This window comes from Lagenorhynchus albirostris, chromosome 21 (assembly GCF_949774975.1).
Source record: "Lagenorhynchus albirostris chromosome 21, mLagAlb1.1, whole genome shotgun sequence".
Classification (NCBI taxonomy): domain Eukaryota; kingdom Metazoa; phylum Chordata; class Mammalia; order Artiodactyla; family Delphinidae; genus Lagenorhynchus; species Lagenorhynchus albirostris.
In genome coordinates, this window is record NC_083115.1 from 34978114 (window position 1) to 34991823 (window position 13710).

Sequence of the window (13710 nt, forward strand, 5' to 3'; positions counted from 1 at the left end):
ACAGTTTAAGTATACTGTTGCCCCTGGTAACAGGAAGAATGGCTCTAGGAAAAGGAAACCCGACTCTCAACTTGAGATTCTCATCAGTCACCAATAAAATAGGGTGACTTTCGGGTTCACTGGTAGTTTGCAAAGCACAAGAAACCTTCATTTCAGAAACTAGAGATACCGTCTTGGCACAGCAATTTCTCTCCGTGTTACTTGTGATTTTTGTGTCCCTACTGTGATTTGTTAGGGAAGTGGCCAGTGTTCTTAGACATGCTACAGACGGTGTGATAGGAAGACAGGTGTCAGGTAGTTTATAAGTCAGCTCTGAAATCCCTGAGTTAGACTAATATGTTTCACGAGCGGAATAATTATTTGTTGCTAATTGAATAAGCCATCTTGCCTCAGACCTCCTCTTCCTTTGAGTTGCTGGGTGGTAGAAAGGATGTCCATCTGGCTCTGGTGTCCCCTTGTCTGAGGACCCTGTGATGAGCCTACTTACCCCCTTCACTTAGTATTAGGGAGTATTTTGTGCTGGTCTTCATACCATTTTAAAACAGTTATCACACGTTATAATTCCTTAGCTAGAGTAATTCCAGGGAGACCCAAAAGATCTTACTTGCTAGAAATCTATTATTTAAAAAGTTCATAGCCAGAGCGAAACCTCAGTTCTTCACTTGAATGCACACAAAAGCAAACCCAGTGTATTGAACTGGGCAATTGAGTCAAGTATTTAATGACTAACGGCATTTCACAGTTCTCTGCTTGCTAACCCCGTAAGATACAAACCGTGCGGGCACATCTAGAGGCTCTTCTGTCTGCTTAGAGAAGACAGCGTGGAAAAAACACCTCTGAGTTCTGGCTGACGTGTACATGCACACAGCCGGGCGGTGACAGTTTTCTATCTTGGGACTTGGAATATTTGGGGCTTTATATGCACGGGGCTGACTGTGGTCTTTCGTGAGCTCTATTCAGATTCACGAAGCAAATAAATAAATGAGTTTCAGCTCTTACACATTTACGTAGGTGTATATGGGTCTCCAGCTTCTCATTTGGGTGCTTTACTGTCCCTCATTCAAGCTGAGCAATTTCAGAACGAGCTTCTTAACCATTTCTTTATAATGAACGTAACCCCGAGCCCACGACAGATCCACAGCTGCCACTGACATCGGTTCCGATCGTCTTGGAGAAGATGGAAAAGGGCATCTCAGAGAAGGAGAGAGAGGCAGCGTAAGGCGTAACTGGGCTTCAGATCCAGAGCAGTGAGCAAAAAGCGCAGGTAACCTAGGAGAACTCAGTGATGGTTATTCCCGGTCGGGAAAGATGCGTCCGGTCCCCTTGACACTGAATCATGTCTAAATAGCTGGACATCTGTGCCAGGCTGTGTTCTCTTGATGTGTGTGTGTGACTATAATAGCTCATGATGTTAGAAAAATCACAGAGGCATCTTCCATGGGACAAAACTGAGAAGATAACCTTTCCCTTGGTAGGCATCTGACATCAAACCCTAAAAATTCAAACACTGAAACCACGTTTCATCGCTATTTCTGCCCAAAATGGCATTAAAAACAAAGCAACCCATTTTACAAATACATTTCTAAAACTGGTGCCCAATTCCTCTCCTTTATTTTCCTTTTTCTCTTTCTTTCCTCATGGAAGAAAAAATTTGCTGCATTAAGGATGATTTTAAGAGATTTTATCAGCAGATCACTTAAATTCATGGGAAAATGCTGTGGTTGATTTCCATTTTTGCTGTTTTGTTTAATTGTTTAATAATTTTGCTTTAAGTTTGTAACCAGAATGTATAGTCCCAGGGACATCAGTAAAAAAAAAAAAGTGTGTAGCCAATTGAATAATTGTACATTTTTGTACATTTCAAACACTAACCTGAACGCTACTAAGGCAATGCTCTTACTAATGCTTGATTTAATCCAATTTTCTTCTGCAATCTAGTTTTAAGTTAGATGACCTGATAGCATCATATCTGGGTGTGTCAGCAACTTCCCTTACACAGTGATTATCAGATGATTTACTTACTCTAAGACCAAGTTATATACACCAGCCATTTTAAAGGGTTGTCTGATAACAGGACAAGAAATCTACACGGTGACAACCGGTGAAAGGGAACTTTATTATTTTATAATCACAGAACTGAAGATGGACAGTTGGGTATTTTCCAGAGACTGTCTGGCATCTCTGACTGATTCCTATGATATCAAAATAAAAGCAACCTCAGCATCCCTCCCTCCAGGCTACCCTAACTCCTAGACTCCCAGAAGAAGCCCCTTGCCTGTGTTCCAGGATCCTGGCTTCAGAATATCTTGAGGTGTCAAAGCACAGCTAACATGGACTCTGTTCTCTTCTGGACTCCATCCCAGGGTTGGGGCAGATGACCTAGGAAGGAGATAAGATGATTGGGGAAACCATCATCCCTGATTCCTCATAGCATCCCTTCCATCCATCCCTAGTTTCTTCCATATAACAAAGTGAATCAGCTATACATGTACATATATCCCCAAATCCCCTCCCTATTGCGTCTCCCTCCCACCCTCGCTATCCCACCCCTCCAGGCGGTCACAAAGCACCGAGCTGATCTCCCCGTGCTATGCGGCTGCTTCCCACTAGCTATCTGTTTTACATTTGGTAATGTATATATGTCCATGCCTCTCTCTCACTTCGTCCCAGCTTCTCCCTCCCTGCCGTGTCCTCAAGTCCATTCTCTACGTCTGCGTCTTTATTCCTGTCCTGCCCCTAGGTTCATGAGAACCATTTTTTCTTTTTAGATTCCATATATAATCTGAGGTTCTTAGTGAGAGCCCTAAAGGTACGGAGCAAGGTGAGCAAGCCGAGGTGGGGTGTTCAGGCCAGAGGAGAGCATTTCCTTGGGAGGCAGAGCGTGGTAGGTTTTAGAAAGAATGTGCAGCTCAGAATGACAAGAGCGTAGAGCATGTGTGAAAGCAGGAAAAAGAAAGTGGATGGAGATCACAGTTTCGATCAAGCAGGGCTTAACCTGACCACCTGGTGATCCTGGGTGGACAGACTTCCCTTCATGGGAGATTACCAGGAAGGCAACATGGTCCATCTGGGGACAATATAAGGATGGATTGAATGTAGAAAAGTAGGAGGCTGAGAAAAGGGGGAGAGAGTAGTTAGGAGGCAGTAAATCCAGTTGGGAGGTGAAGGCCTGACCCACAGACGGGCACTGGAATTACAGAGAAGGAGGTGGTTCGTCATTAGGAAATGAAATATAACATGATGACTGAACGCAAGAGGGGCGGGAAAAGAGAATCTGCTGACCTAGCAACCAAGTGGGCAGGAAATACAGGGAGGATGCAGGTTGGTAGAAACAGATGAGCTCTGATTTGGAAACTATGGCTTTGAGGGGACCGTAGTCCATTCCAGCCCAGCATGTGTTCGGAAACAGCCAGTGAGAACTCAGGGCAAGTCAGTTCTAGAGACGTGGGCATGGGGCCCATGGAAAGAGCTGGGCCCCAAGTGTGAATGAGATCTAGCTGGGGGGGGAAACGTGTGAATATATGAATTTACAGACTAGGGTTTCCTATGGCTCAACAACGGAGACAGTACGAGTGTTCACACTTCAGCGTCGCCTTTTCTGCTACTGGACGCCATCCCCCCGATTACTGATGCCATCCGATCTGGGCCTCGCCTTGTGTGTTACCTCCCCTTCTGTATTTGTCCCCTCTTGGCTCCCTCTTGTTCCTTGACTGCCTGCGTCTGACCATCCCTCTGCTTTCCCTCCATCCTCACACTTTGCACAATATCCACTTTCTCTCATAAAGCTTGTGAACAGACAGCATTTTAGTCTGTGTTGTTCATCTTAGATCCCCAGTCTCCCCACTACGTCTACTGCTTTTCCTCCCAGTCCCTCCTTATTTCCAAATCATTGACGTCCCATTAGCTCCTGATGCCTCTTTCTCTCTGTTCTCTATTTGCCGTCTTTTCTGAGAAGCAGCGTAAGCTGATTGGGAAAAGGCATTCGGTGTGGAAACTGAGAACCTGGGCTCCAGCCTGACTTTGTCACTTACTCCACCTGTGCGTCCGTGCAAGGCACGGCGCCCCTCTAAAATTCTGTGCCCTCACCTGCGAAATGCAAGGCTTCTTAGTAATTAAAAATTCTTGCCTGCTCTAAGAAAATGTGCGATTCTGCCATTGCTCCCCAACTTTTCCTAGGTCCCTGTCAAGGCTGATTCCAAAAGAAACAACATTTAAGAAGATACCAGATTTCTTTTGCTAAAATAGTGTGGCGTTTCAGCCAAACCTGGTATCTATTATGCCGCTGGTAGTCATAGCAATTTACAATAATAAAATTTCTCTTTCCAAATGGGCTTCGTACTTTTATTTTAACCTTTCCAGCTTTACCATAAGTCTTTCAAATCCACCTTGTCCTCACTCACTGCACAGCCATTTCCTGGGTGGGTCTCAGTGAGTGGCCAGGATACAAAGAAGAGAGCTCCGGAGAAGGATGGGTTTGTCCCCTGAGCGCTCCCGGGCCCCATGGAATCAATCAGGGAGGACGAGGGCATGCACAGCTCTGTCTGACAGATTCTTTGGAACAAAAATTTCCCTGACATCCCCTCTCCAGCAAGTCTACATTTCAAGGCCTGGCCAAGACCTGTTATCTAAACAAATAAGACGTGTCCCACTCGTTTCAGCCTTCCGTAGTCAATAAACCTTTTCTAAATGGTTTGACTAAGATCCTGTGTTAATGAGGGCTCACCCACAGTCTTTCAATCCACAAAGGGAGCTAATTCTGGAATGTCCTGACTCGGATCCCTTTGTCTCAGGCCTGTGAATTTCAGGGCTGGTCATCATCACTTCATCAGCTCTCCCTGATATGGTGATGACCACGGAAGGAAAGAGGCATTGGGCCACTTTTCTTGAATTCAATCTTTGAAAAATATCGAAAATAATGAAAAATGTCCTATCCACGACCATCTGTCACTAGGCTTGATGTTCAAAGTAAGGGCGGGACCAGAGGTGAGAAAGCAAAGATCTGCCTTTGTCTGTGGTCTTCTGAACTCGTGTTGTCTGGGTGTCTGTGGTCTTCTGAACTCGTGTTGTCTGGGTGTCCGTGGTCTTCTGAACTCATGTTATCTGGGTGTCTGTGGTCTTCTGAACTCATGTTGTCTGGGTGTCTGTGGTCTTCTGAACTCATGTTGTCTGGGTGTCCGTGGTCTTCTGAACTCGTGTTATCTGGGTGTCCGTGGTCTTCTGAACTCGTGTTGTCTGGGTGTCCGTGGTCTTCTGAACTCGTGTTGTCTGGGTGTCCGTGGTCTTCTGAACTCATGTTATCTGGGTGTCTGTGGTCTTCTGAACTCATGTTGTCTGGGTGTCTGTGGTCTTCTGAACTCATGTTGTCTGGGTGTCTGTGGTCTTCTGAACTCGTGTTATCTGGGTGTCTGTGGTCTTCTGAACTCGTGTTATCTGGGTGTCTGTGGTCTTCTGAACTCGTGTTATCTGGGTGTCTGTGGTCTTCTGAACTCGTGTTGTCTGGGTGTCTGTGGTCTTCTGAACTCATGTTATCTGGGTGTTGCCAAACAGGATAGTGGCTTGACTGTAGGCCGCTGCCCTTTCCGGGTTTATGAAGCAAAGCAATTTTGCCCCATCGCAAGACCTCTGAATAAAATGCGACAGCAGCAGAGAAACGTAAGTGTGTGTTAACCCCTCTTTCCGCTCCCACCCTTGCAGTTCCACCCGTTCTCATCAGGATCCTCTTAGCCCTGGACACAAACATCATGTAAAATAATACCTTCTTTTGTCTTTCTTATTTTGCATCTTCCCCATTAGTTCTGGTAATGTGTAGGTAGCAGACAGCTAAGTACCAGATGAACCAATGATTTAAGAGTTGGTTGATTGCTTTACTTCCCTTGATGATGGAAGCATTTTGCATTTTCTCTTCAGAACCTGATTTTTTGAGGATTTCTAACTGACAACATTGCTCCTGAATTCAAAGAAATTATGATTTGCCTGTGAGATCGCTGTTAAAATATACAAACCTCAGTTTCGTTCCCAGAATGCTTACACATAAATTCTTTTGATAAGAGTGTTACAAATCGCATTGTTGCTATTAGGGTTCCAGACAGTCCACCACGAGAAGCTTAAGTCGGGTTCTGTTCTGGTTTTGCCGTTTGCGCACGTCCTTCACCAGGCCTGCAGACCCAGGAGCGCTTTGTGCATATGTTTGTGTTATGATGAGGTTGGTAATTTTGTTCTGCTTTACCACAATGACAGATAAGAAGCTATTACGGGTTAGCACTGTGAAAAAAGTATTGCCATACAGATGGCAAGGTTGGGGGGGGATTTTGTTTGGGGTTTTTTTTTTTTTTGGTTTTGCAGGCTGTTAAACAGTGAAAGGACATTGGATTAAAGGAACTCTGATAGATGGGAGAAAAGATTCTCCCTCTGTGTCGGGGGGACAGTGGGGGAAAGACAGGTTGATTACGTCTTTCCTGGGAATGCTTACTGGGACTCAAGTCTAAAAGCACACGGATGCAGCCCCACTCAGCAGCTTATTCCGGGTGGCCCTGGGGAAGACGCGGAAGAGCCAGCCATGACTGGCTCCCATCCAGACCAACACCTCCTGGTGTCTCAGCTTCTCAAGACAGGCTGATCTGGACTAGAGAAACCAGTCAGAGGTGACACATGCGTTTAGCTGGCTGGTGTCCATTCCTCTACAGGTGAGGAGAATAAAGGTCTGGGAGAGGAGCATCGCCAACATTTTAGGAGTAAATACATACATTTGTCTCACCTTTGAGACCAGTTCAGCGTGGGGCTGAATCGCAAGGCAAGGGGGACAGGGCAGCCCACTCAAAAGAGCCGCCCCTCTCAGGGCGACGGCTGCCTCTCTTCGCTGGTTTGCTTTCTTCTCTAAAGCCCTGCTCTCATGGACACAGATTTTTCTCAAAAACAGAAGGTAATTTTAGAAATGAAACATTTGATTAAAGAAGACATGGGACTTCCCTGGCAGTCCAGTGGTTAAGACTCAGCGCTTCCACCGCAGGGGGCTCGGGTTCGATCCCTGGTCGGGGAACTAAGATCCCGCATGGCGCGCGGGGAGGCCAAAAAAAAAAAAAGAAGAAGCCATGTTATGGGGAAGCACTGAAGACAACAGATAATCCTGTTGAGTTTTAAAGAAAACTTGTTACCTTTGTTGAATGATGTTAGTTGACTCTACTGTAATGTATCAACTGAATTGAACGTTTGCTTTTGAACAAGACTTTTTCTGGGTAAGAGTTAAAAGGCTTAGAACAAGCTAACAGACAACAGAAATAAGTATATCAGATTTTTTAATGCAACAAACTACATGTTAATTGTTACCTTATTCTTTTTATCTTTAGTAGACACTTTTAAAAGTGTCTAACTCACCAACACGTGGTGTATAATGAAGACAGAACTATAATAAATTAGTTTTGTTCTGATGTTTTAGACCACTTGCAAAAAAAAAAGTGTCCAAGAACTTTGTTTCTACCTGAATACATTTGCGGTATCAATAGTCTATTGACCTTGGTTGGTGACAGTCTCAGTCAGTGTTTCTCTCCGTTGAGGAACCACTAGAAGATGTTTAAGCAGAGAAGCGTGGTACTCGGGGTGGGTTTCGGAAGATGGATTTGGTAGCCGTGATTATGGGGAGAGGCGACAAGACCAGCTTTTGAAATCTAGGGTGGCTGTGGGAGTGGGAAGATATGTGAGAGACATTGTGAAGGAAAAGTAAAGAGTTGGGAACTTCTCTCTGTAAAGGGAAGCGAGAGAGAAAATTTCACGTCAGAACGGAATCAGCGTCTTCAACTGAGAAGGTCTGAGGCTCTGGCTTTCCGGGGCATTTGTCGATAATCCCGCTGTTTAGGAAACGTAAAAAGAGATTTAAAAATATACCACAAAGGGTAAAACAGCAAGTCTAGGCAAAAAAACGCAAAATCAAAATTAAAGACGAACAAACAGAAACATCAGTGAAGAGCATCGCAAAGGTCGTGGGGAGCCTGAGGGATTTGCCTTTTCCAGCAAAAAGGGCCTTTGTCAAGAGGGGTCAACCGGGAGTAAAGAAGAATGTGCTGTGCGATGAACTTGAAGCCGTGCGGCTGCGACCGGATGAGTGGAAAGGGGGGCATCAAGTTGATGTTCTAGTCAGATTCCCTGGAGCCTATCGCACTGTAAATTCAAGAAGCTCATAAAAGAAAACCATGTCTCAGATCTACAAGCTGGGCAGGCCTGGTTCACCAGCGAGGCCAAGCAGCATTCCGTAGAGCCGCGAAGCTGTGCGGAAGCAGAGAGTATGTCCAGAGGCGTGTGTTTGATGGGAAGGCCCCTGTTAGCACCCGGGATCAAAGCTTTTCAGAGGACAGGCAAACATCGGCTGCTGCGTTGTTTTTCTGCTTTTGCCAGAGAAGGGATCGCCTGCCATGTCTGAAAGGCATCTTGGCCCCTCGTTCTCTCTCCCTCCCTTATCCGGCATCCCCTGGCAATTCTAATGGCTGCCATCCATCTTGTTGCATTTCTGTTGTCATAGATGCGAATCTGTGCAGAAGTTTTCACAGATCCACAGTGAAATGGAAAAAATAAATAATGATGGGGAGAACGTTTTCATAAAGCTTTACTGGTCCTTGTCAAGAACCTTCACCCTGAAGTTAGGTCCTTTCTATCTGTGGCATGAGTAATGGCCTTTCTTTATGAAATGATGCTAGTTAGAGGTGAGGAGTTTTTATTTAAAAACTCTCTGTTGGGCCCCAATTTTATTTTTTGTACTGGTTTGTGAAATCGGCAAGTCTGGGAAGGAGTCCCTGCTTGACGTGTTGCCCCGCCCCTGGGCTCCTTGCTTCCCTTTAAAACCTTCGTCACAGTCCCCAGTGATGAGCCTCCCTCTACCATATCAGGGACCCTACGCGGACCCTCTGCTTCAGTGGGCTCTTCTGCTCCCTGACCTCACAGCCCGTCCGTCCTCAGTCCTCTGCACCCTCTCCCTGGCTGTCTTCCTGGCTGGAATGTGTCCTGTGCCTTCCTTACTCACCTGTATAAATCCGCATTGATTTCAAGGCCCAGCTTAGGTCCCCACCTTGACGTGGCCCTTCCCTGCTCTGCTCCAGCACGATCGCTCCATCACCTGCCCTCAGAGGGTGGGGGACTCTGGACCACCAGACTTCTGATGCTCTGTGTACCCACGATCCCCTCGCACCGTGACTAGCCCACAAAGCTCATTCAGAAACTGGTAGGTGACTGGCGGGGTAGATGCTCTGAGGGCCCTTCCGAAATAGCAGCTTTCCTGGCCGGCCCTGTGCGAGCCCTTCAGCCCTTTTAGTGCCTTAACGTAGATGCAGCCACTCGTCTGAAGGCACAAATTGAGGACTTCCAGGGCTAAACTGTGAAACTGGGCCACTAAGATGCCCGCTTAACCCTCTGTCATTCTAACTGCACTGCCTACAAAGGCTGCTCGTACTTTTATTTTCCAAAGAACCAAAGGCTAATAGGTTAGCGTCTGAATGTGCAGCATCCGATGCTCTATGGCCATGTGCTCAGCATCCTGTGATAGGAAATGCCTGTCCAGCAGGACAGGGAACGTGGGGTAGGCCAATGAAAGAGCAGAGGCAAAGGTTGGAGAAATGCTTTCTGCAGGAGAAAGGTGACAGACCTGCTTTAGATTGAACGGAGCTAGAAAACATAAACCAGCAAAGGGGTCGATAAAGGGCAGGTGAGTGACAGCAGCAAGAATGAATCAGCAGAGTGCTGGCAGGTGGCATCACCTGTATAAAGCTACCGTTCTCCACTTCAAGTCAAGCCCTGTGATTTACAGAAGGGCTAAGGGACCTGGGTCCAGTGCATGAAAGTTCCAGTTATGGCCCCATCGTGAGATGCAAAGACAGCCAGATCAAATCACCTGACCACATCACATTTTCGTTTTTCCACCTGTAAAATGGGAAGGGGGTGGGGGCATAGTGCAGCACTGAACTGCCTTTTACGTAGGAGCATTCCAAAGGATGTTAGTTTATTTTTTCAATTTTTCTACAGCTTCTTTTTTTTTCTTCCAGTGTTATTGAGATATAATGGACAGACAGCACTGTGTAAGTTTAAGGTGTACAGCATAGTGATGGGACTTCCATACATCACGAAAGGATTATCACAATAAGTTTAGTGAACGTCCATCATCTCCTATAGATACAACATTAAAGAACGAGAAAATACACATTTTTTGCTTGTGATGAGAACTCTTGGGATTTTTCTCTCTTTACAACTTTTATATATAACTGACAGCAGTGTTAATTCTATTTATCACGTTGTACATTACATCCCTAGTACTTACTTATCTTAGGGTGTTCATTTCTTTAAAACACAATAGCTTATTTTTCATCGTATCCTATGAGAAATGTAACGCGCTGCAAGAATTATGTCCAGGTTAAGATTGCACTTTAAGCTGGTTTGGTCAGTAATTCTGTAACTCTGCTTTGCTGCATAAATAAACCTATGCTTGTTTGTTTCAAGAGTAATAATTTCTTCAAAAAAGCAGTTTTGGTTTCTTTCACTGATGCCTTAATCTGCTGGGGGCATTTGGGTTGCTGGAGAGGGAAGGGAGTCTGCTCTTTCACTTCAGCTCTGCCTTTTATGGGTCCAAACAATGATTACACTCAACGGCGCATTTTCTCTCTCTCTCTCTCTCTCTCTCTCTCTCTCTCTCTCTCTCTCTCTCTCCCTCCCTCTCTCTCTCTCTTTCTCCATCCGTCGCCCGCCTCTTTCTCCTGAGCGCCCGTTTCTGCCGCTGGCGAAGCAGCAGGGCGAGTTGTCAGATCAAGTCAGGCAAGCCCACGATCTGAGTGATGCTGTCCCCACTGAAGTAACGGGCCCTGAACAGACATCCGTCTCCTTCCTCCCTTCTGCCTTCCTAGCTCCGCCATGACATTGGCCTTCTAGAGTCTGCTCCTAATTCCTATAACCACATTTTTCAAAGCTAATTTTTACAATCTAGAAGCCCTCTCTCCTTTTATTCCAAAGTATCATTTAAGTCCTTTTTTCTACCCCTTATTCCCTTGTTGCCCCATGTTTACACCCGTTATTAGGATCCTCTTCACTGTTTTTCCTCCTCTGGTAGCTTCTGTCTTTCGCTAATAAGACTCTTTCTCTCCTAGTTCTGCATCTGGGCTTACTTTAAGTAGGGCATGGCTCAGGTCTCCATTTCACTTAGACCTTTTATTGATGAAGCAGCCTTAGTATTAATATGAAATCCAATCTTAAGTATATTTTTTGTCCCAAGGAAGTCCCTGATTTTTCATCCAGAATTTACATTTTTTTCCCTTTCTTCAAACCACCTTGTCATTTTTGAAATTTTCTCTGGTGCTGCCACCAATAGAAAAGTCACCCCCAAAATCAAGTTTTTAGTAAAATGTTGTATCTGTAATGCATATTTATGATAATAAGACAGCTTTTTAAATATATCCTAACACTTAAATTATAGGTGCCTCTTATATTTATATGCTAAAAAACAAGTGAGGGTATCATAAAAAAGCAAATAGTCATTAAATGTCAGGAAATATTACATCTCATTTCAGTAAACATGATAAATCATCATTCAAGATATCACCCACTCCTACAACATGAGTATAGACAAGATAGATTATCTCCACCCCGCCAACATTAAGTCCCAATTTACCATTATAAAGTAGGTCAATCACTGAGAAATAAAGTCTTTAGAAAAGGCCTTATTATATTAATTTGTTGAAGATGTCTCAGGATACCAAAGGAATATCTTTACATATGCAAATACTTACATGCATGTACATATACTGCTTTACAAAATTATATATATTTTTTTCCATATTGCACTGCCATAGAGCGCATAAGTTAGTAAAACTTTCAAGAAGGATATAACAGTGAGTTAAATCTACTTTATAGAATATATGGAGGAATACTAAGAAATTTAATATCAGCAAACATGTTCCCTTTGAAACAGCAAATTAGATGTGCAGGAGGAATGTGGTCACACTTGAGAGAATGACGTGCTGGGGAGGGGAGCTGCTCTGTTTACTCTTGCCCTCGCAGGTGAGGCTTCTCTGTGTTCAACAGGCTTCCGATCACTTCAAAGCATGTTTGAATCCTCACTGCACAGCTCATGCACAAAGACAAATATTCTTCCAAATGTGTGCAGCTACTGTTGCTACAGACTCTCTCATGAGTAAGAAGAACTTGCAGTTTCCTATTTAATGCCGAGTTCATGCCTCTTTTATTCAGCTATGACAGTGAAGGTCGTCTGACAAACGTGACGTTTCCAACCGGAGTGGTCACAAACCTCCATGGAGACATGGACAAGGCTATCACAGTGGACCTTGAGTCATCCAGCCGAGAAGAAGGTGTCAGCATCACTTCAAACCTGTCCTCCATCGACTCATTCTACACCGTGGTTCAAGGTAAACACGAAAGCAGAGCTTTCAATGGCCCAGTTTAAAATACTACTGGTGGGGCTTCCCTGGCGGTCCAGTGGTTAAGACTTCACCTTCCAATGTAGGGGGTGCGGGTTCGATCCCTGGTCGGGGAGCTAAGATCCCACATGCCTTGGGGCCAAAAAACCAAAACATAAAACAGAAGCAATATTGTAACAAGTTCAATAAAGACTTTAAAAATAGTCCACACCAAAAAAAAAAACTCTTTAAAAAATAAAATACCACTGGCAACCGGGTAGAAAGTGGCAACCCGCATTTTATAAGATGAACCAGGAAAGAGAAGGTGGAAATATAAACCCCTAGAGATATCGATGGGATGGTCTAATGTCTACGTGTAGTGTTTATTTATACGTAATACATACGTATATAAAATCACATAACATCTAAAACAATCTGTTAACCTAGAAATGACGGTTTTTTTCTTTCCCATTTAATAAAACACGTTAATTCCCGCTTTTCACTTGCATCTAAAGGCCCTTTGGCATCATCATCACTGCCGTGGAAGGCCAGCAGGCCGAGCTTTCCGAATCCGTGCACGATGCAGCATTTGAATCCGCATCTCATGCCATCACTGGGGATTGTGTACCCATATGTGTAATAGCTCAACTTTCCATTTTTTCATTCAGTCTGTAGGCATATATGTCCAATAACTCCATGATGGACCCTCCCACCATATTCCTTTTTGATGTAATCTTGAAAAGGCCTGTTTACAATGACAATTGCAACTGTGAGGTCATTGCTCTAAGACTCATTGCTAAGTCTGAGTTAAGCTTCTCTGACTCTTTTTTTTTTTTTACCAATTCTGTCAGGTAATCTCTACAGTCAGGTAATCTCTACAGTCATCTAAAATCAGTATTGCTTGAATTCATTGCTTCCCCAAATGGTCCTGTATTATTCAAAATTTTTAACTTGAGGCAATAGCCTACAATATGAGAGGGTGTTTTGTACAAAATATGACTTCCTTTTTTTTTTTTTTAATTTATTTGTTTTTGGCTGCATTGGGTCTTCGTTGCTATGCGTGGGCTTTCTCTAGTTATGGTGAGCGGGGGCTACTCTTCGTTGTGGTGCGCGGGCTTCTCATTGCGATGGCTTCCCTTGTTGCGGAGCACAGGCTCAAGGCACGAGGGCTTCATTAGTTGTGGCACGCAGGCTCAGTAGTTGTGGCGCACGGGCTTAGTTGCTTCGTGGCATGTGGAATCTTCCCAGACCAGGGCTCAAACCCGTGTCCCCTGCATTAGCAGGCAGATTCTTAACCACTGCGCCACCAAGGAAGCCCGACTTCCTTTTT

General features: G+C 44.6%; 1 protein-coding gene across 1 annotated transcript in view; it reads left to right on the forward strand.

Annotated features, from left to right (window-relative positions):
- Positions 1–13710, forward strand: part of TENM3 (teneurin transmembrane protein 3) — a 694478-nt gene that overhangs the window by 658111 nt on the left and 22657 nt on the right. The window contains exon 25 of the mRNA XM_060136352.1: positions 12214–12389. Within this exon, the coding sequence (XP_059992335.1) occupies positions 12214–12389 (176 nt within the window). The remainder of the gene's footprint in view (positions 1–12213; positions 12390–13710) is intronic.